Here is a 20,453-nt window from a genome sequence, read left to right as displayed (position 1 = left end):
GAAAGCGAAGTCATATGGTATTTCTGTTCCCATTGGTTTCAGGAAATGCCATGCCACTTTCCTCAGTGGTTGTACCTTTGCAATCCCACCAGCAGTGTATGTGGGTTCCACTCCGCCACATCTTCTCCAGCATCTATTATTTTCTGTTTTGTTTTGTTGGTTTTTTGGAATTTACTATCAATGCTGGTATGAAGCAGTATCTTGTCATTGCTTTAATTTGCATTTCTCATATGGCTAGTGATCTGGAGCATTTCTTCTTTTTTTCATCATTTTATTGGGGGCTCTTACATCAATTGTATCAAGCATCTTTGTACATATGTTGCCACCATAACTTTCTAAATATTTACTTTCTACTTGAGCCGTTGGTATCAGTTCCTCTTTTTTCCCCTCCCTGCCCCCTCTCCCACCCTCATGACCCCTTGATAAATTATGAATTATTATTGTTTTCATCTTACACCAACTGCTGTTTCCCTTCACCCAAGTTTCTGTTGTATTGTTCACACCCTGGGGTGTGGGGTAAATTCATCAATCATTGCGATTGGCTCCTCTTCCTCCCCTCCTCCCCCCACCTTCCCCTTCTCTCCTGGCATCCCTGCTCCCATTTCTCTCCTGAGGGTTTGTCTGACCTGGACTCCATGGAGCATTTCTTCTTAAGTTTGTTTTGTCTTTCCCACGTGATGTCATCTTTGGTGAATTGTCTATTCATATTTTCTGGCAGTTTTTAATTGGGATTGGTTTTTTCTGATTGAGTTATTGCAGTTTTCTATACAATTTAGAGATTAGCCCTTTATCCAGTGATTCATTGCCAATTTTTCCCCAGTCTGTGGGTTTTCTTTTTATTTTATTGATGAAATCTTTTGATATACATACATACCTTGTTTTTAGGATGTCCCAGTCCTCTATTTTGTCTTCAGTTATGTGGGTATTTTTCATTTCGTTTGGTAGTATGCTTATACCTTATACATTAAGGCCCTGCCATTTGTCTCTATTTTTTCATTAATGATTTTATAGCTCTAGGGTTTATATTTCTATCTTTAATCCATTTTGAGTTTGTTTATGTATATGGCATGAGGCATGAGTCCTGTCTCCTTCTTCTGCAAATATAAATCCAAGTTATCCTGTACCCTTCGTTAAAAAGACTATCTCTTCCCATTTAATATGTTTTAGGCTTCTCGACATCTTTATTCAGTTCCATTGGACTTCATATCTGTTGTTGTACCAGGACCATCTGTTTTGACTACCACGGCTACATCATAGGTTTAGAAATCAGGGAGTGAAAGGCCTCTTACTTCTTTCTTTTAAGTAGTGCTTTACTTACTCTGGGTGTCTTTTTTTTTTCCATATAAAGTTGGTGATTCATTTTTCTATTTCTTTAAACAATACTATGATCTGGAATAGAATTTCATCATATTTATAGATTGCTTTAGATATATTTTCACAATATTAAATCTTCTTATCCATGAGCATGGAGCATTTTTCCATTTATGTAGATCTCGTAGTTTTTTGTAGTAATGTTTTATAGTTTTCTTTAAATAACCTTTTGTTTCTCTGGTTTGTTTATTTATTTTAGTTTTTAAGTATTTCGTCTATTGAGTGGTTACTATACATGGTACTATTTTCTTCATTTCCTTTTCAGAATTATTTTCCTTGGTATAGAGAAATCCTATTGTTTTTTGTGTGTTGATCTTGCCATATTTTTCAATTTTCTCATCAAAATTTCTCATCTGCTTTCTCATCAAAATTTTGGGGGGTTCTAAATAAAGAATCATGTCATCTCCAACCAGAGTTTTTACTTCTTTGCCGATATGGATGTCTTTCTTTTCTTTTTGATCTCTGATAGCTCTTGCTAAGACTTCCAGGACTACATTAAATAAGAGTGGTGATGAAGGGCATGCTTGTCCAGTTCCCATTCACAGTGGGAATGCTTTCCCGTTGCTCTCCATTGAGCAGATTACTGAAAGTTGATTTTGCAGATACAGCCTTTGTTATGTTGGAGAATTTCCCTTCTGTTCCTATTTTACTGAGTTTTATCAAAATGGATGTTGCATTTTGTCTAATGCCTTTTCTACATCAATTGATTAATCATATGGTGCTTTTGTTTATTTAGATGGTGCATTACATTGATTTTCTAATATTGAACCATCCTGGTATAAATCCCACCTGGTCGTGATGTATCGTTTTTTAATGTTTTATTGAATTCTGTTGGCTAGGATTTTGTTGAAAATGTTTGCATCTATGTTCATAGGGATTTTGGTCTGTAATTTTCTATTTCCTTTCTAGCTTTGCCTTATTTTGGTATCAGGGTGATATTATACTTACTTCATAAAATGGGTTTGGTAGTTTGTTGTCCTTCTCTGTATCCTGAAATAACTTGTGTGGCATTGGAGTCAGCTCTTCCATGAGTGCTTGCTAGAATTGTCCAGTAAAGTCATTTGGTCCTGAACTTTTTGTTGTTGAGTGCTTTTTGAATGATCCGATCTATTTCTGTGGTTCTGTAGGTTGGCTAAGAGTGTGTGTATTAGTCTGTGCTAACTTCAGGTAGGTAGTTGTACCTAGAAATTTGTCCTTTTCTTCTCAGTTTTCAAATACATTGACTTGCAATCTTTAATTACACTGTGTAATTGTTTTTTATTTCAATTGGTTCTGTTATGTTGCCCATTTAATTTAGTATTTATGATATTTACATTTTCTATTAAATTTGCCACTAGTTTATCAATTTTGTAATCTTTTCAAAGAACCAACTCTTGTTGATTTTTTTTCCATTTTGTGATTCATTTATTTCTGCTCTAATCTCTCTAATTTCTTTTCTTCTGATGACTAAAGGTTGGATTTGCTGCTCTTGTACTAATTGTTGTAGATGTTGAGTTAAAGTGTTGATTTGGGGCCTTTTTTTTTTAATGTGTGCTTATTGCTATAAATTGCCTTCTGAGTACAGATTTTGCTGCGTCCTAAAGGTTTGGGTGCATTGTTTTTTTCATTCTCGTTTGTTATGAGAAAATTTTTTATTACACTCCTTGTTTTTCCATGTATTTGATTTTTTTTTCTCACCTTCATATTGTTGATTTTTCATTCTGTAGCATTTTGGTCTAAGGAGAAAAAAAAAGAAAATACTCTGTCTCAATGTTTTAAAATGTATTATTGCTTGCTTTGTGACCTCACGTAAGGTCTATTCTGCAGTATATCCGATGTGCACTGGAGAAGAATATATGTTTTGTTGGGTGCAGTGTTCTCTATATGTATGAAAGAGCAAGTTGATTATTTGTATTGTTTAGTTCTCCTGTTGCTTTATTGATTTTCTTTTCAGTTGGTCTGTCCTTCCTCAAGAGTGATGAAGTCTCCTACTATTACTATAATATTATTTATTGTCTCTTCAACTCTTATATATTTGCGAGTCTTTGAATAGTTGCATTGATGTTTATTGGAGCTATATCTTCTTGTTTTAATCTTTGTTGCTCATGATGGCTTTTGTGGGGGAAGCCAGCCCCTCACGTTAACACGGGTTCAGTAAACGTAATATACGGTTAAGATATATAAAGGTTATAGTAAAGTCATAGAGAATAAGGAGAGATCGGAGAGGTAACATAAAGAAGTCAGACACATTTCACAGTAGCATGGTCATCTCCTGAACGGCCATGATCTCAACAGCCAGGTCTGTGCAGAGCACGAGCAGAGAGAGAAGGAGAGAGGAGGGTGATTTATCACTAACCAAGCTTATATATCTTTGGGGGGCATGCAAGCCCCCGATTACAGGGAAAGACATATGTCACAGGAAGGGGTTGTACTATGGGTAATGCAGTAATGAGAGGGAGATGATTTAGGGGTATGCGTGCTATAGGAAGAGGAGGGTTTAAGGGCACACATGTGACAAGATGGGTGGATCCTAGATTCATGGCCCTGGAGCTGGAGTCTACATTTAATCTAAGCTTCCAGGGGAAGCAATCCACTGTCCCTAGCAGCAGGGAGTGAGCCTCAGCTATGGTGGGACAAACAACATGGCTGACTGCCTACAGGGAGAGTATCTCTGAGCATCTGACCTCCCACCTTGTGCTGGCAAACAGCCTCTAAGGTTTGGCATCTCTTTGGGGGAGAAAAGGCAGGGGGAAAGTTTTTTCCCCTATGTGTGAAATGAACTTGTAAGTTAGAAAAGTCTTTTTACATCCCACAGCCTTTTACTTTGAAATCTGCGTTATCAGAAATTAATATTGTTACTCCTGGGTTTTTATTATTATTACCATTAGCTGATATATGTTTCCAGCCTTTGATTTTTAGTCTGTCTTTGTCTTTTTGTCTATGATGTGTTTTTTGTAAACAGCATATTAATGGGTATTGTTTCTTGTCCATTTCCCTGGTTGCTGTCTCTTGAGTGTTAATCCATTTATATTCACTGTTATCGATAGCTATGATTTTGTTGTTGTTTTATGTGTTTTATGGTCGTATTGATTTCTTGGTCATTGTAATGTTCTGTGCTGAGTTCGTTTTGTTTCTGGGTTTTCATGTCATTTTATGTCATTTTTTTCTACGCTAACTTTTATTTTACTATTCACTGGTAATTTTCCTCTATGCTTTGATAAGGTTGGACCATTTTTTTGAAGTTAGTTTGTATTTTAACGTTTTCTTTCCACATTTAAGACAGTTTGTTGTGTCTTGCAAACTATTTGACTTCCTCTCCATCTGACTGTTTTATATCTGCTCTGTTTCCTCTGTTTGTTGTTGTCTTCATTGGGGAATGCTATTTCTGACTCTCTGTTTTCAGTCTTGTAGATTGGTTTCAGGAAGCCCTGATGGCGTAGTGATTGTGTGCTGGGCTGCAGACTGCCAGGTCAGCAGTTTGAAACCACCAGCCATTCTGAGCAAGAAAGAGGGGCTTTCCACTGCAGTGAAGAGTTATAGTCTCAGAAACCCAAAGTAGCCATTATACCCTGCCCTATAGGCTCACTATGAGTCAGCATCGACTCAATGGCAGTGAGTTTGGTTTATTTTTTTAGATTTGTGTCACTTTGTTTTAATGAGTTGGTTTCTCAATGATGTAATACAATGGTTCTCAACCTGGGGATCACGACCCCTTTTGGGGTTGAACAACCCTTTCACAAGGGTCGCCTGATTCATAACAATAGCAAAATTACTGTTATGAAGTAACAATGAAAATAATTTTATGGTTGGGGGTCACTACAATTTGAGGAACTGTATTAAAGGCTCGTGCATTAGGAGGGTTGAGAACCACTGGCGGAGTGTCTTATGTGTTGATCTCAGGTTGCTGTCTGTTACTGTTTTTTTCTCTGTCCACTAAGCTCTCTTTAATATTTTTTGTAATTTTGGTCTTGTTTTTACAAATTATTTTCATTTTTGCCTGACTGAAAATGTCCTTATTTTCCCCTCGTGTTTGAGAGATATTTTTTCTTGGATTTCGAATTCTTAATTGATAAATTTTGCCTTTCAGAGTTTTGCATGGTTTCTATTGAAAAATTTAAGGTTACTCTTATTGGTTACCATTTATATATGATTTTTCTTTTTCCTGAGTTGCTCCTGACTATGATATGCCATGGTGATTTCCTTTGGAGTTGATTCTATTTGGAGTTCTTTCAGTTTCTTGAATGTTTTTTTTTCTTCTATCATAATGTTACAGAAATTTTCTAACAGTATTTCTTGAACTACTTTCTCTGATATGTTTGTTCTTCTTCCTATTCTGGAATGCTTATCAAATATAAATCATTCTTTTTTGATAGTGCCCCACAAAACTCTTATTAAATTTTTAAGCTATTTTTTCTTCTTTTTATAGATTGTTCTTTTAACTTGGTCTTGAGATTTGTCTTCAAACTTACTAATGTAGGACTCCACTGTTTTCAATTCTCTTGCATTGCTCTTTCAAAGAGCTGTCTAGTTCTAATATGTTAGTGCTCATATTCTGGATTTCTACTTGGGGTTGTTGAGTTACTCCTTAATTTTTTCATTTGTTTTGTCAGATGGCTCTTATGGTGTTTCCTTGAGTTCGTCGGTCTTCTCTTCTGTTTGTTTTGTAGCTCTGGTTTTTCCTACCTCCATTGAAAATGATTGAGCATCGCTCTTCAAACCTTCCTCCTGGGTAGTTCCAGTGCCTTCTCTCCCTCAGGAAAACCCTTTGGGTGGGTGCCTCAGCTGCTCACTGATGCCCAGTCTCGCTCTCTCAGATGTGCTGAGATAACCTGCTGTGTCTGAGATGTCGTGTTATTTCATGATCGCTTCTGTTACTTTATCAGGTGGTGCTGCAGTAGATAACGTTGCCTGCCTACTAGTTGTAGCTGCTGAATATTGGGGTGGCTGGGTTGTGTAATGATAGCAGATTCCAAAAAGGAATTGATGACAAAATAAACCAAAAATAGGAACACACGTAACAGAACTCAACAGGCAGCCTCACCACCATCACCCTACAAAAACAACAGGAAAAAGAACAACAAACAAGCAAACCAGTAAATAAAACAGAAGGGGCAGAGGGGAAAACAAACAGAATAACACTAATTCCAAAGCTCGTCAGAGTCCAAGTCTGGAGACTGCCTCCTGTGGTTCCAGGGGAATGCAAGTCAGTGACTAAAGCAGCCACGCAAACGACATGGCTACGAAGGAAAGAAGCTAAGCATACCCACAGTCAGGAGCAACTCAGGAAAAAGAAAATGCCCGCATTCTCCTGCCACAAATGGCAGGAAGTGTAGTCCGTGCCCAGGGCAGAGCTGGGGTTCACGTCTTCAGTGAGAAGACTGTCCGTGCACCACTGCCAGGAAACAGCTGTGGGGGCATGTGTCTTTTTGAGCCCCCGGGCTCTAGGGGAAACTGATTTCAGCATGTGCATATATAAATACACAATGATAGGGATATCGGGCTATGTACATATATTCATACATTAGGTATCAAGGTAGCAGATGGACATTGGACCTCTACTCAAGTCTAACCTCAACACAAGAACACTTTGTTCTAATAACCTGGCGTTCTGTGATGCTCACCTTCCTGACATGATCACTTAAGACAAAAAGGGTGCATACGAAAATGTGAAGAAAGCTGATGGTGCCAGGCTATTACAAGATATAGCATCTGGGGTCTTAAAGGCTTGAAGTTAAATAAGTGGTCATCTAGCAGGGAAGCAGCAAAACCCACATGGAAGAAGCATACCAGTCTGTGTGATCATGAGATGTTGAAAGGATCAGGTATCAGGCATCAGAAGACCCAAAACAAACAATCATATTGTGGTTACATAATCTGTTGTCAATTTGAGACTTAAGAGTGATGGGGTGGAGTTTAACTTGTCAATCAGGTCAAAGCTTGATGACCTTATTTGGAGGTGCTAAGGAGATAAATAGCTTGCTGGAGGTGGGACAAATGCTCGCTCCCTGCAAGACATTCCTGTTGAGAAGACACATAGAGCTATGCTAGAGCTCTGGAGCTAAAGGAGCCACATGGAGACCCCTGACAGCACTGAGATGCTTCCACTGCCACTGGCTCCACAAGACTTTCCACCCACTGGTCTGTGATCTTCCTGCATTGTGTCATTGCATGTGTTATGTGAGTCAAAAGAGTAGTTTATAGATTGGTATCAGACATATGGGCTAATATCAGACTTAGGGAATTGATCTGGACTGGGCTGGAATGTTTTCTCAATATTCAATTGCTCTTGTATATAAAGTTCTTTCTTACACACATGTGAGTGTCTATGAATTTATTTCTCTAGTCTACCCAGACTAACACACATATCCATGTGAATGAAGGGGGTCAGAGTGGAGACCCAAAGTCCATCTGTAGACATTTGGACATTCCCTCACAGAAGGGTCACAAAGGAAGAACAAGACAGCCAGGTGCAGCACCAATGAAACGCTCAACATTCCTCTCGTTCTCTAATGCTAGTTCCCCTCCCAGCTTCACTGTCATGACCCCAGTTCTACCCGCAAAGCCGGCTAGACCAGAGCATGTACAGTTATACAGATAAGAGCTCTGGACACAGGGAATCCAGGACAGATGACCCCCTCAGGAACAGTAATGGGAATGGTGAGACCATGAGGGTAGGGGGAAGGGGGGGAAATCGCAATGATTGATGTATAACACACACACCCCTCCACGGGGACAAACAAAAGAAATGGTGAAGGGAGACAGTGGATGGTGTAAGATAGGAAAATAACAATCATTTATCAAGGCTTCATGAGGGTGAGGATGGGAGGGAAAAGAGAGGAGCTGATACCAAGGACTCAAGTCGAAAGAAAATGTTTTGAAAATTATGATGACAACTTATGTACAAACATGCTTGATACAATTGATATATGGATTGTTATAAGAGCTGTAAAAGCCCCCAATAAAATGATTTATGAAAAAATGAAAGAAAAAAGTTGCACATTAAGGAAGACAAAATAATTGGTACATTTGAATTACGGTTCTGGCAAAGAATATTGAAAGTATCACAGACTGCCCCAAAACAAACAGATCTGTCTTGGAAGAAACACAGCCAGAGGCTCCTTGTAAGTGAGAATGGCAAGACGTGGTCTCATGTACTTTGGACATGTCATCAGGAGAGACCAGTCTCTGGAAAGGGGGGGCATCTCTCTTGGTAAAGTAGAGGGACAGCGAAAAAGGAATACACCGAGCCCACATGGTAGAGGCACGCCAGCCTGTGTAACCATGAGGTGTCGAAGGGAATGGCCATTAAACGTTCAGAAGCAAGCAACCAAAATAATGTGGAGCGTGGGTGTAGTGGAGACCCAAACCTAGAGGTCATTGGCCAGCCCTCTCAGAGTGGCCACGCAAACGGCGTGCTAAGTCCAGGGGACAGTGCAGCACGGATGGACCACATAACCAGCCGCTAGTTCTTTACCATTTCCTCCATTCCTCTTATGTTTGCTTGCTATTTGTTTTACCTCATTAATCACCTTAGACTTGCGTATGTTCTTTTGTTTAACTAAGGCGTTCAGTGCATGAAAGCCAAGATAGATAACTTCAGAAACCTTAACAGGAGTAATGGCTCCCTGAGGGTGTGGCGTGCGAGGGGGGGGTGGGGGAAGAAGGTGGGGACGGGGGAGCTGACCGTCCTGATGCCTGTATTACCCCACTCAAGGGAGTAAACAGGAGAACTGTATGTGAATGAATATATTGGATGGGGTTCCTGGGGGCAGGATGGGGGAGGGAGGGGTAAAGAGGGAGCTGATCTCAAGGAGTTCAGGAAGAAAGAAAATGCTTGAAGCTCATTGTGGTGACAATTGTACAATACGGCTTGATGTGATTGAACAACTGAACGTTATATTGGTAAGAGTTCCCGATAAGATTAGAGGAAAAGGGATACCGTGGCGATGCGGCCTGCCGCGGTGACTGACAGCGGGCTCAAGCACCGCGCTGTGAGAACGTGCAAGCTGGGCAGTGTTTCCTTCGGACTGACCCAAGGACACTCAACAAAGCATTCCTCCAGCCGAGCTACATTTACATGGATTAGCACTGCCTCCTTTACCTCTCACAGTTAGAATTACAAGACTTAACATCAAGAACCCTAACCCACCCTTGATCTTGCCTCCTAGCTTTCCTTGAAAGCTGAAGGTAACAGATAAAAGCTTTCTAATTCATATGCACTGAGTTTCACTACAACTGTACTTAGTTTCACACTACAATTGATCCTTGAACAACACTGAGGGTTAGAGGTACCAGACACCCCAACAGGGTAAAGCGAATTCTCATAAACTTACCAGTTCATAGCCTTCTATTGACCTTAGAAGCCTAGTCGAACATAAACTGTTAACACATATTTTGTATGTTATATAATGTTATATCTATAATACTGCGCCCACATAAATGTTACATTTCCTTTCCTTTTTTTGCGTTTTCAATACAAGATAAAAAACATTTCACATGAAGTACAAGGTTTTCACACTAGCAGTGATCTCTTCGTTACTTTTTTTTTTTTTTACAAGGGTCTCTATTCTGGAATGAATTTATCTTGAACAGCCTCAATCTTCAATACCTATGAAGCAATTCCACTTTGTCTTGTAGCAGCATGACTTTTCTCTGCTTCTTGCGCACCTCCAGTATCACCAGGGGCATTCCTTAAGGGTTCCGTGATGTTAGTCAAAGCCCAGGACTCTGTGAGAGCCGCACAAGAGCCGCAGGAGGTCACCTGTCCACAGTTACAGAGAGCCAGCGGCTCAGATGGAGGTGCTTAGCAACACGTGACATGTACTATTGGCATTATTTTTATCCAAGTACCATCCACGTCCAGCCCACGCTGTCCCAGGGTCAACTGTTTTCGTCAGGCTCAAGAAAGATGACATTCTCCTATTGAGCTCTTTCTTCCAGTGCTTTACCCCAGTTTAGTTTCTGTGTTCCCTGTATTTACAACCTCTCCCCCTGGATTTCTTTCCTTCCTTACCAAATTGTCTATGTTCTTCTTGTTTACTCTCAAGTCACCCAATTTCTAGAACAGACTTCAATCCAGGAGTGTTCATGGCAGCGTTATCCTTAATAGCTAAAATATGGAGACAACCCAACAGCAGTGGAGCAGGCAAACTGCCATATCGTCCTGCTGTACCTCAGCAGTGGAAACGAATGGATGAGTTTTGAAAACATAATCCTGAGTCAAAGGAGCTAGCCCCAGTACATACTTTATAAAGTAACAACACAAGTCACAGTAAACTGTGGGGCTTAGAGATGCCTGCTTGACTAGGAAAGCTGTAAAGAAAGCAAAATAAAAACCAAACAACAGTGGAGGGGCAGGCGGAAAGCTTTGTGTGACAGTGCTACACTTTTCAGAGAGTGGTGAGAGGGTGTTTGTTACGTCCTGATCCATTGTAATAGACTTTCTCTTTTGTGGGCCTCTCACATGTATATTCCACAGTAAGAATTTTTGGAGTAATTAAATATTTGACACATTACAGTGTATGCCTTTATGTGAATATGCGTTGAATCTAAACAATAGTTTATAAATACTTATTTTGTGAAAATAATATACTAAGTACTAATAATTCAATATCTCCATTTTGTAGGAATATGTTTATCCAGAAGCCAGAGACAGACAATACTTATTATTTTTTCATAAAGGAGCCAAAAAGTCACGTTTTGACCTAGAGAAATACAATCAACTCAAGGATGCAATTGCTCAGGTAAGTTTGGCAAGAATAAAACTAAATCCTGTACTCCTAAACTACAGAGTGTGAAGGAGTCTGCAAAACTTCTTAAAAACATGGATGAATCTGGACGACACTGTGCTCAGTAAAGAAGTCTGATTGATCTCAGTTGCATGGAAAGTCTACACTGGGGATCTGCAGAAGACATTCTTTTACGGTGACCTGGGAGGGGAAGTCACGTTTAGAGAGCACACACTGTTATTTGGGTGATGAAAAAGGCCACACCCAAGATGGGTGAAGTTGGCACCACCTGACCAAGGTAAATGAAGACACTAAGAAATCTACAGGATTCAAGGGCAATTTCAGTGAAGCTGTAACATACAATCTTGCAACAATGGAGAACTGGGTTAGCTAGATCTCTGTGTGCATATATAACGAAGCCATATGGGAGTACATGCGTTAGCACATGTTGATATATTCATATAATTCATATATATAATAAAGCGCATCAAGGGTACAGTTACTGACGCTACTAGACATATCTAAATTCCTGGCAGGATTGGTTTACTGAATCAAAGACGTAGAGCTGTAGTGCAGTGTTTCCCCAGTGGGCAGTCCCACCCCCTAGGGGTTGCCAGAACGATCCAGGGGGTGCTGCAAAAGCAGAGGCTTGCCCTTGATCCCGGATTGTGGGTGCAAAAGTTGTTCATTGCCAGGGGTCACTGAGCAATTTATTTTCCCCTGAAAAGCCAAATAAGTTTGGAAGCCTAGAAAATGCTTTTTTAAAAGATTGATATCTTTTCTTTTACATAAAAACTGTCGCTTTCAAATTTCTAAGAGTGCCTCCCTCCCCCATTCTGCTGCCTTTGATGGTGGTAAGCCCTCATCTGTAATCTTCGGTGACTCCAGAGGGTTTCCAGAAATCTGTGCTCGCAGAAACCCTTATCCATCTCTTTCATGTTAGGAGCTCTTCTCTGGCCTGTTTCCAGCTAGCTTTTTAAAACTACTGTTTGGTTGTGCTCTGAATAAGAATAGCTCATCTGCCTGCCTTAGCTGAAGTGAGTCTGTGTCTTCCATCGCTGTATGTAGTGGGTCATATGCACCAGAATATTCTCTGGAACTAGTAAATGTGTAGATATTTGGGCCCCAGCCTAGACCTGTTCATCACACACCTCAGGGGTGAGACTTGAGCCCCTGTCAGTTTTTCAAAGTGTTGCAGTGGAGTGGACGTCCCTGTTTAAACATCACTGATGAATCTGAAAAACTTAGCTAGCTACTGGGTGAATAACTAAAATCTTGAGTCGTATAAGGAAAAGTTCGAGTTCCAATCAAAGACTCGTGAAAGGCCTGCTCTCGGTGTATGTTCCAAACCCTCCCCCAAGCCCTTGGACCCTGAGCGCTGCCCTGTCCCTAGCACTGCCTTTCGGTAGGCTCAGGACGGCTGAAACTGCCAGGTCAGGTCCCCATGACCCCTCCCTGTCTGCCTCAGGAACCCAGGTAGCTCAGTGGTTACCAGTTGGGCCGCTAATCACAAGGCCAGCAGTTGGATACCACCAGCTGCTCCTCAACAGAAAGAAGAGGCTTAGTGCAAGAAACCCACAGGAGTGGTTAGTCCCGCCCTGCCCTGTAGAGTTCCGTTGGTTTGGTTTAGTCTTCTTCAGCGCTCTTAACCTTCAAAACAAGTGAGATGATGGAGACTCGGGGTAGCAAGACTGTTTCTTTTTTTCAGCACACAGAAAGCTTCACTGTTTCTAACCTTTGGTTTCTATTTTAGGCAGAAATGGATCTTAAGAGACTGAGAGACCCGTTACAAGTACATCTGCCCCTTCGACAAATTGGTGAAAAAGACTGATCTGCAAAGAGCCTTAGCGTTGGGGCAGAAGGAACACCTGTTGATAACTCTTGCCTTTGTAATTAAAGCATTGCAGGTGGAAGCTGGGGCAACATGGGGGTGGAGAATTTTTACCTTTAATTAAAACAAACACAAGGAACTTAAGGGGGAAAGGGATGAATGTTAGACTCTAAGGATCAGGCATTGTGGAGCATAAGTCTCGAAGGGCTTAGTAAATACTGTCTTAATCAAGCATCTCGATTTCTGAATGAAATGATGCACTTACGTATTTGAGAGATTCGGAGGACAATGATGCTGGGGTGTTTGTTTCTTGCATCTTCTTTGCAGGGTCAGCAAAACAAGAACACACCAGCACCCCACTCAGCTCTACTGTTTTTATTTTTATTTTTAATTTAACTTTTCTCATTTTTGGTACAAGAGTAAATAAATCTGCCACAAAACAGAATCTCCACAAGCTACATGGAGGCTTCAAAAAGTTCATGGGAAATTCCCTTGTCTTGTATTTCCATTTCCACACTGCTTTTTTAAGCCCCTGGTCTGTGGGTGGCCGCTGGAGTCTAACTAAGGTGGTATCATTCACGTTGGATTTTGAGCGGTCTCAGCCTCTGCAAAGCTACCAGGAATCTCTCCCACTGTGCCCTTTGTCACTATGCCTCTTGATTACACTAATTTTATCCTGATGATAAATTGAAACTAACTGGTGACAGACAAGTGACACTTGGGATTGTCCCTCGGTCCCTTCTTAAATGTCTGTCTATCCCAGCTCTGGGTCAATATCTAGAAATCATTGGCAACACTGCATGAGATTGTTTTGTTTTTTTTACTAACTCCTCATAGAGAGAATTTTCCTCCTTTATTTACCTAGCCCGTTCATTGATCGTCACCCCCCCCCCTTCCCTCTGGAGTCAGGGGTGAGGAGGGGAGTGTTCAGCTGTATTTTCAAATCAGGACAACGTAAGATTTACAGATTGACTAAAATCATGGCTCTGTAGCCATTTCCGAACCAGAATCATTTCATTGCTGTTAACTGCTTTGTGTGGTCGCATTCCAGGCCAGGCAGACGTCACTGCCTCTTGGACACATACTTCTCCCGTGTTTGTGAGCGGTCCCGCGGCAGTGGTTTTAAATCCAGATAACGGATCTCAGCGGGTGCAATTTCTCATTCTACAGGAATGCATTTCTAGGACCGACTTCAGCCAACCGTCGCCACCCTGTCTTTCTTATCTTGAGAGAAGGATTACTGTTATACTCTTTCAAAATGTTTCCCACCATGTTTCCAGGCAGCATCCGCCATCCTGTTTTGCACTACATGGGGCAGGATGGGAGAAAGGGGGACAGGGCTAGCGGACAGGCGGTTGGCTTTTTCCGTTTACATGAGTCACTCCTGAGGCCAGGGTTTTCTTTCTCTTTCCTTCCACCCTTGGGATCATTGTGTATGAAAAGAAACACTTTCAATGATAAACCCAGATTCCAGGTGCCTTGCAGAGGTTGAAGGCCAGCCGGGATTGCTGCTCCCCCCGCCCGCCCCCCAGTCCCTCCCAGGCATGATGGAATGAAAGGGTGCATGGCTCCACTTCCTGCCCTTCCCCACGGGCTCAGCCCCTTCCCTCATGACTTTTTTTTTAAGTTGTATGAATTATTTTTAAACCATTTATCCTGTTTGTGCAGGGTTTTTAAGAAGACACAGCACAGTGCAATGAGCAAATCCTTTCAGGGGGTGTGGGAGGGAGGGAGGGAGGATTCACAGAATCAAGCCCTTTAAACAAATAGCAAATACTGAACATGTGTAAAATCCTGTATCATTTATGAAATATGTATAAAAAGCAATGTACCTTCTGGAACAATAAATACTTATTCGATTTTTGAACACAAGCACTTCGTTCTTTAAAACTAACACAGGTATTTTTCTGTCACTCAAGGTAGGAAGCTTTTTACTTCAAAATACCACTCTCAAATCAAGCTTTTTTTTTTTCATAAGAGGCATTGTACTCATTCTTCCTGAACCAAAGATGGTCAGTAGTTTCCCAGAGTCCCCAAAGAGCTGAGTGACCTACTCAGCCAACAGTAGGTTCAGGGCAGCCCCCACACTACCAGCCTCCTCTCCCCTGCCTGTGGGAACATCCCTCTTCGCAGCAGAGCACCTTGTTGCCCAGGGTGGTTTCTCGGGCTCCAGGGAGTTGTCTAAGAATGTACCGAGGTTGAATATGAATTTTAAGAGTTTGTACAAAGTGTGTGCTCATCTCCAGACATGAAAATAGTGGTTATGAGTCTGGCTGAATCACCAGCCCCTCCTAAGGAGCAAGGCTCCCTTGCCTGTAAAGAGTTACAGAGCCCAGAGGCAGGTCCATCCTGTCCTGCAGGGGATTAGACCAGCTATCCCGCATCAGGCTGGTCTGAAATGAGGCGTGCGGATGAAAGGAAAAGAAAGAGATATGTACAAAGCATGGGATCGGGAGGACGACAGTCTGATGGACTGAAATACCGAGTATATTTGAAGCTTGGTTTTTATACTCTTCTTACACAAGGGAATTGGTTACAAAACAAACATTGAAGAACTTAAACTTTCCTAAACTCTTATCTATGCAAATATTACTTAACCAGTCATACTTTCTTAATCTTAGAATAATAAAAGCACTAAGTTCAAAGACAATTATACAGATATGCAAGATTCAAAAGAATCTTAAAAGAGATTGTAAATAACTGAGTTATCTCAATGCTTTTAGCAGAAAAGTCACAAATAAGCATTTCCAATGCTTTTGGCTGCAAAGACACAGGGGCACAGGGGACTAATTGGTCACCCATTAGTAAACACCTTGGTCAGCCGGATGCCTCCTACACTGTCCTGCAGGGGCACTGTGAGTCCCCATGGACTCAGTGACATTGAATTTGGTTTTGTTTGGTCCAGATTGGTAAGGGCTTATCAAGAAGCATATAAAGGCTAGTTTCATTAAGTGTAGTGTGAGGTGACATCAGGTCTGCGTAGCTGAGGTCGTACTTCCTGGCCACTTTCAGCAGCCTAGTCCCAGATGACCCTGAGACACTCATGAGGTGGAAGTGAAGGAAAGGCTGCCACTGTGCTCGGAAATGTACATTCATGGCCCTCAACATTCGGCTAAGCCTTGCAGTTTGTGTCTTAAGGAAAAATAAAAACATGGTTCTTGCTTCTAATGAGCTTTAGAGCACGGTGAGTTTCTAGTAGAGCTAATACTAAATCCATCACTGAGGGTAAGCCATCAGTTCTGCTGAAGAGTTGGGCGTTTTCCAGTAAGAATGCTCTAGTCTGTTTTTATTTGAATAGGCATTACTCTAGAACATTCTCGGGTTTAACTGTACAGAAAGTTTGGAGTTTTTAGAATCCCCTCTCCCCTGCCTATGATTTCTCCTTTAACATCTGGCATTCCTGTGCTCAGGTGTGACCGTTGATAAATAGCAGTGCGTTATTATTAACTAGAGCCCTGGTGGCTCCGTGGTGAAGTGCTTGGCTGCGAACAGTGGTTGGAACCCACAAGCTTCTCCACAAGAGAAAGATGTGGCAGTCTGTTTCCATAAAGGTTAGAACCGTGGAAACACTAGGGAGCATTTCTACTACCCTAAAAGGTCCATGTGAGTCGAACTCAAGAGTAACGAGCTTGGCTTTTATTACTAAAGTCTATGTGTTTCCCCCATTATGGTAGCATACCCAACAGTCCCACTACCCTAAAATGCCCCGTGTTTCACTTACTTATCCCTCCTCACTCCCTCGGGCCTACCTAACAGCCACGGATCTTTTCTCTGGGACCCAGGTTTGCATCTCCTGAATGTCATGGATTTGGAATCCAGACTGTTAAGACCAGCAAAAGTAAAAGGGTTCTCGAAGTACCATCCTGGGTCCAGCAGCATAGTATCTCCTGGGACTTGAGGCAAATGCTGGTTCTCTAGTCCCTACTGAACCAGACGTTGGAGGCAGGGGCAGCAAGCTGCTCTAGCAGGCCCTCCTGGTGATTTGGACCAGAACCATTGACCATTGCTTTAAAGAGAAGGAAAGTGAGACACAGTGTCACCTGTGAATTCTGGGATCAATCAAACAAGGCCCTGGGGCTTGGTGAGTATGGTGAAGATGGCACAGAGAAGGGAAAATGTAATCAGAGTGGTGTCTCATGCCACAAGAGTACCTAGCACGTGTCGGTGTAATGGTATGCACATCAAATTGCAAGACAAAAAAGCCTGGTGACTCCAACTCTCAGCAGCTCCACTTTCCCTGGGTGACCTCAATGACTCCCTATCTACGAGGTGTACACACACCCCAAAAAAGTAAAATGCTCTACTGGGTGGGCCGCACTTTTGTAGCACACAATTTTCCTGCCAGGTGAATATCAAGCAACTCTCTGAGTTAGTGCACCCAGTGGTGTCACCTGGGAAGTTCTGATCACAGTGAATTTTTCTTACCAGCAGTTTCATTTAAACATCATTTTCTGTGATGGCTGAATTAAGAGAACAGTGTAAGGCTATGAAATTTTGTTTCCTGCTCGGGAAAAATGCTGCAAAAACTTGTGATATGAACACAGCTTACAAGGACAGCGCTGTGGGAAAAACTCAAGCATATGAGTGGTTTTCTCGTTTCAAAAAAGGCGAAATGTTGATTGATGACAAACCTCGTTCTGGATGTCTGTCAACTTCCCAAACAGACGAAAATGTTGACTCAAAGTGAGTTCTTTCCACCAGGTCAGACTGTTAATCAGGCTTTCTATTTAGAGGGTTGAAAAGATTGCATAATATTGTGAGACACACAAAAAAGGCCTGATTTGTAGCAGACGGGACTGATTTTGTCACCATAACAATTCCCCTGCTCACCAGCCATCTCAGTGTACCAGTTTATGGCCAAAAAAGCAGCATGCCTCTCTTGCCCCACGTACCTGACTCACCTGACCTCCCTCCATGCACCTTCTTTGTGTTTCCACGAATGAAGAAGGACATGAAAGGACAGTGATTTGATGATGTAGAAGAGGTATAAAAAAAAAAGAGAGAGGTGCTGTCAGCCATCCAAATAGATGAGTTTGAAAAATGTTTCCAAGAATGGAGTTGCAGATGACAATTGTATTAAGAATAATGGAGAGTACTTTGAAGGTGAAAAAGTTGTTTTTTAATACATAGCTTTGAAAAAATAATCCCTTTATTTGGCGGGGGTGCCCCCTTGTAAGTAGCCACTTCTAGGCTGGTGGCCCTCACGTGTTTCTCTCCTGAACGGCAGGCTGGTTTATCCACCTCCTCATTGTTCTGGTCCCCAATTTTGCTTTCCACCCATTACATTCCTCCACTCTCACTAGTGTTGTCTTTAAATTCTAATAGCACATACTTTTGAAGCTTAGAAAATGTGAGCAAGAGTTTACATGAAATATGGGCAACAGGGAGGAGGGGAGCTGTTAAAAGACATCACAAAGGGGAAATTAGCCGGGACTTCTCATAAAGAGGAAAAGAGAAATAACCAAATTCTATGTCTGAATCCAATTTGAATCCTGGCATTTTAAAACCTTTGGGGACTTTCATAATATGGACTGGTGTTAAACGACACCAAGGGGTCTTGCAGTGGCACTCATGGCATCCTGCTTATGTAAAACCAGATGCTGGACGTGCATGCTGGAGTAAAAATGAAATTGCCCCGACTGGTAATCTTCACTGCGGCAAAATATTCATCGTCGGTCTCCCTACTTTTGTTTCTATTTGAAATATTTCATCCTAAAACAGTAAAACGAAAGAGCAGGTCAACTAAAAAGAAAACAATAGTGGCAAGGGGAGAGGGGGATAAACAAAACCAGGGAATGCTTGCTTAGAGAGCCAAAGGGCTGTCTGGGAGAAGTCCTTGACGCGGCTCTGTCCTGGCAGCAACCCTGGCTTTATCTCACACACGGCCTCTGCTCTCAGGCGGCTTCTCGGAAACAGGAAATCGGGGGGGGGGGGGGGGGGGGGGGTGTTCTGTTCGAAACACTGGCCCCTAACAGCACAAGCCTGAACCGAGGGAGCCCACCAGGCCAGCGTCATCCAGTGGGACCAGTGAGTTGCCGACAACCTGATCAGTGATGGAAGCACTAAGTACGTTGGAGAAGGACAGGAGCCCTTGGCTGGACTGTGCTTGGGGTGAACAAATACTTGAGCACGAATATTTGCCTAATTGAACTGGAACCCTGAGGAGGAGGGGGACCACGATCATTTGAATGCCCTTCCCGAAGACAGAATTCCTTGTCCGATCACTAGAAATGTGGGGAAATTAAGATGGGCCAAGTGCAGGAGTAGAAGCCCAAACTGGTGGTGGAGGAGTCTTTCCCAGCCCTTTCATCTTTCCATACCACTCCCCATCTCCCTCCCGTCGCATGATTTTCAGTGTTAACTAGTTGCCATCAAGTGGATTTCAAGTCCTGCCAACTCACGTGTGTCAGAGTAGACATGTGCGCCGTCAAGTCTTCAATGGCGGATTTTTCCAAAGTAGGGCACCAGGCCTTCGGAGGCACCTCTGGTGCGTGGGCTCAAATCTCCAGCATTTCCGTAGCAGGAGGGGGCGGTCCCCGTTTACACCACCAGGGACATCAGTATAGCCCTTTGCCGACAAGAGACAGTTCCGACCAGAGCATGTAGAAGCGCTGCCCCTTGGGGCTTCCCCGGCTGTCAATCTTTGTGGAAGCAGATGGTCAACTCTTTCTCCCCCCGCCGCCCACCCCCCACCCCCCGGGAGCGGCTAGCCTTCAGCACCGGGCGCCTCTCCTCAGTGTGAGCGCCTGCTGCATCTCAGGAACCCACGACATCTTAGCATGTCAGCGAAATCACGTTTTCCTCTGTTGTCTGAAAGTGAAGGTTGGTAAACTTTGCCATTGACTTTTCAGTATGCGGTTGATTTAATACGTCCTGCCAAATTGTAAACCGCTACAAGGCAGTTCTGCTCTGCCTGACCGGGTCACCGTGAGTGAGAATGACTTGGCAGCAATGGGTTTGCTAAGGAGCCCAGGTCACACAGCAACTCGACGACCAAGGAAAGGTTGGTGGTTCAAACCCACCAGTCACTCAGCTGGAGGAAGATGTAGCAATCTGCTTCCGGTAAAGATTAACCTCTGTTGTCGTCTCTTCGGACTCCCGTGATTTCCAAAGGCACCTCGCAATCCTGTGGGGCGATTCTACCCTGACCTTTAGGGTCGCTATGAGATGACACACAGCAGGAGCCCCTAGCTTAGTGTGAGGGCCTGTAAAATAGGTGACACGAAAGCACTGAAGTCTGGAGAAGACACCGTGACAGCCCCGGCAGTACCTGCAGGAACTGGTGCGAACACAGATTAAGTCTTGTTTCCTTAGGCAGTTTTGAGACCACGATAGAGTGGACTTATGTGTGCTTCGAGAGACTATCGCCCCATTCGACACCGGCCTCGCCTACTTTGTGTGTGTGCTCTTAGAAACTGCTTGGCCATCTGACCAAGTGGCTTCTAAATCGCTGCTCCCGGCTTGGGCTCTATCTCACTGAGGCGCCGCATCATGAAGCAAGCGCCCAGAAGTCACAAAACAAGCTTGTGACATGAGAGGATGTC

General features: G+C 42.7%; 1 protein-coding gene across 2 annotated transcripts in view; it reads left to right on the top strand.

The window, feature by feature from the left end:
* Positions 1-14,707, top strand: part of MCU (mitochondrial calcium uniporter) — a 201,061-nt gene extending 186,354 nt beyond the window's left edge. The window contains exons 7-8 of one of the 2 annotated variants that reach the window (XM_075533600.1): positions 10,977-11,093; positions 12,836-14,707. In XM_075533600.1, coding sequence (XP_075389715.1) covers positions 10,977-11,093; positions 12,836-12,856 — 138 coding nt within the window. In that variant the 3' untranslated portion in view covers positions 12,857-14,707. Of the gene's footprint in view, positions 1-10,976; positions 11,094-12,831 lie in introns of both variants that reach the window. The other variant, XM_075533599.1, reaches the window with a different exon arrangement.
* The last annotated feature ends 5,746 nt before the right edge of the window (positions 14,708-20,453 follow it).

The sequence above is a fragment of the Tenrec ecaudatus genome, chromosome 16, assembly GCF_050624435.1.
Source record: "Tenrec ecaudatus isolate mTenEca1 chromosome 16, mTenEca1.hap1, whole genome shotgun sequence".
Taxonomy (NCBI): domain Eukaryota; kingdom Metazoa; phylum Chordata; class Mammalia; order Afrosoricida; family Tenrecidae; genus Tenrec; species Tenrec ecaudatus.
Note: the sequence above shows the minus strand (reverse complement) of the source record. Positions and strands in the feature narration are given on the sequence as shown.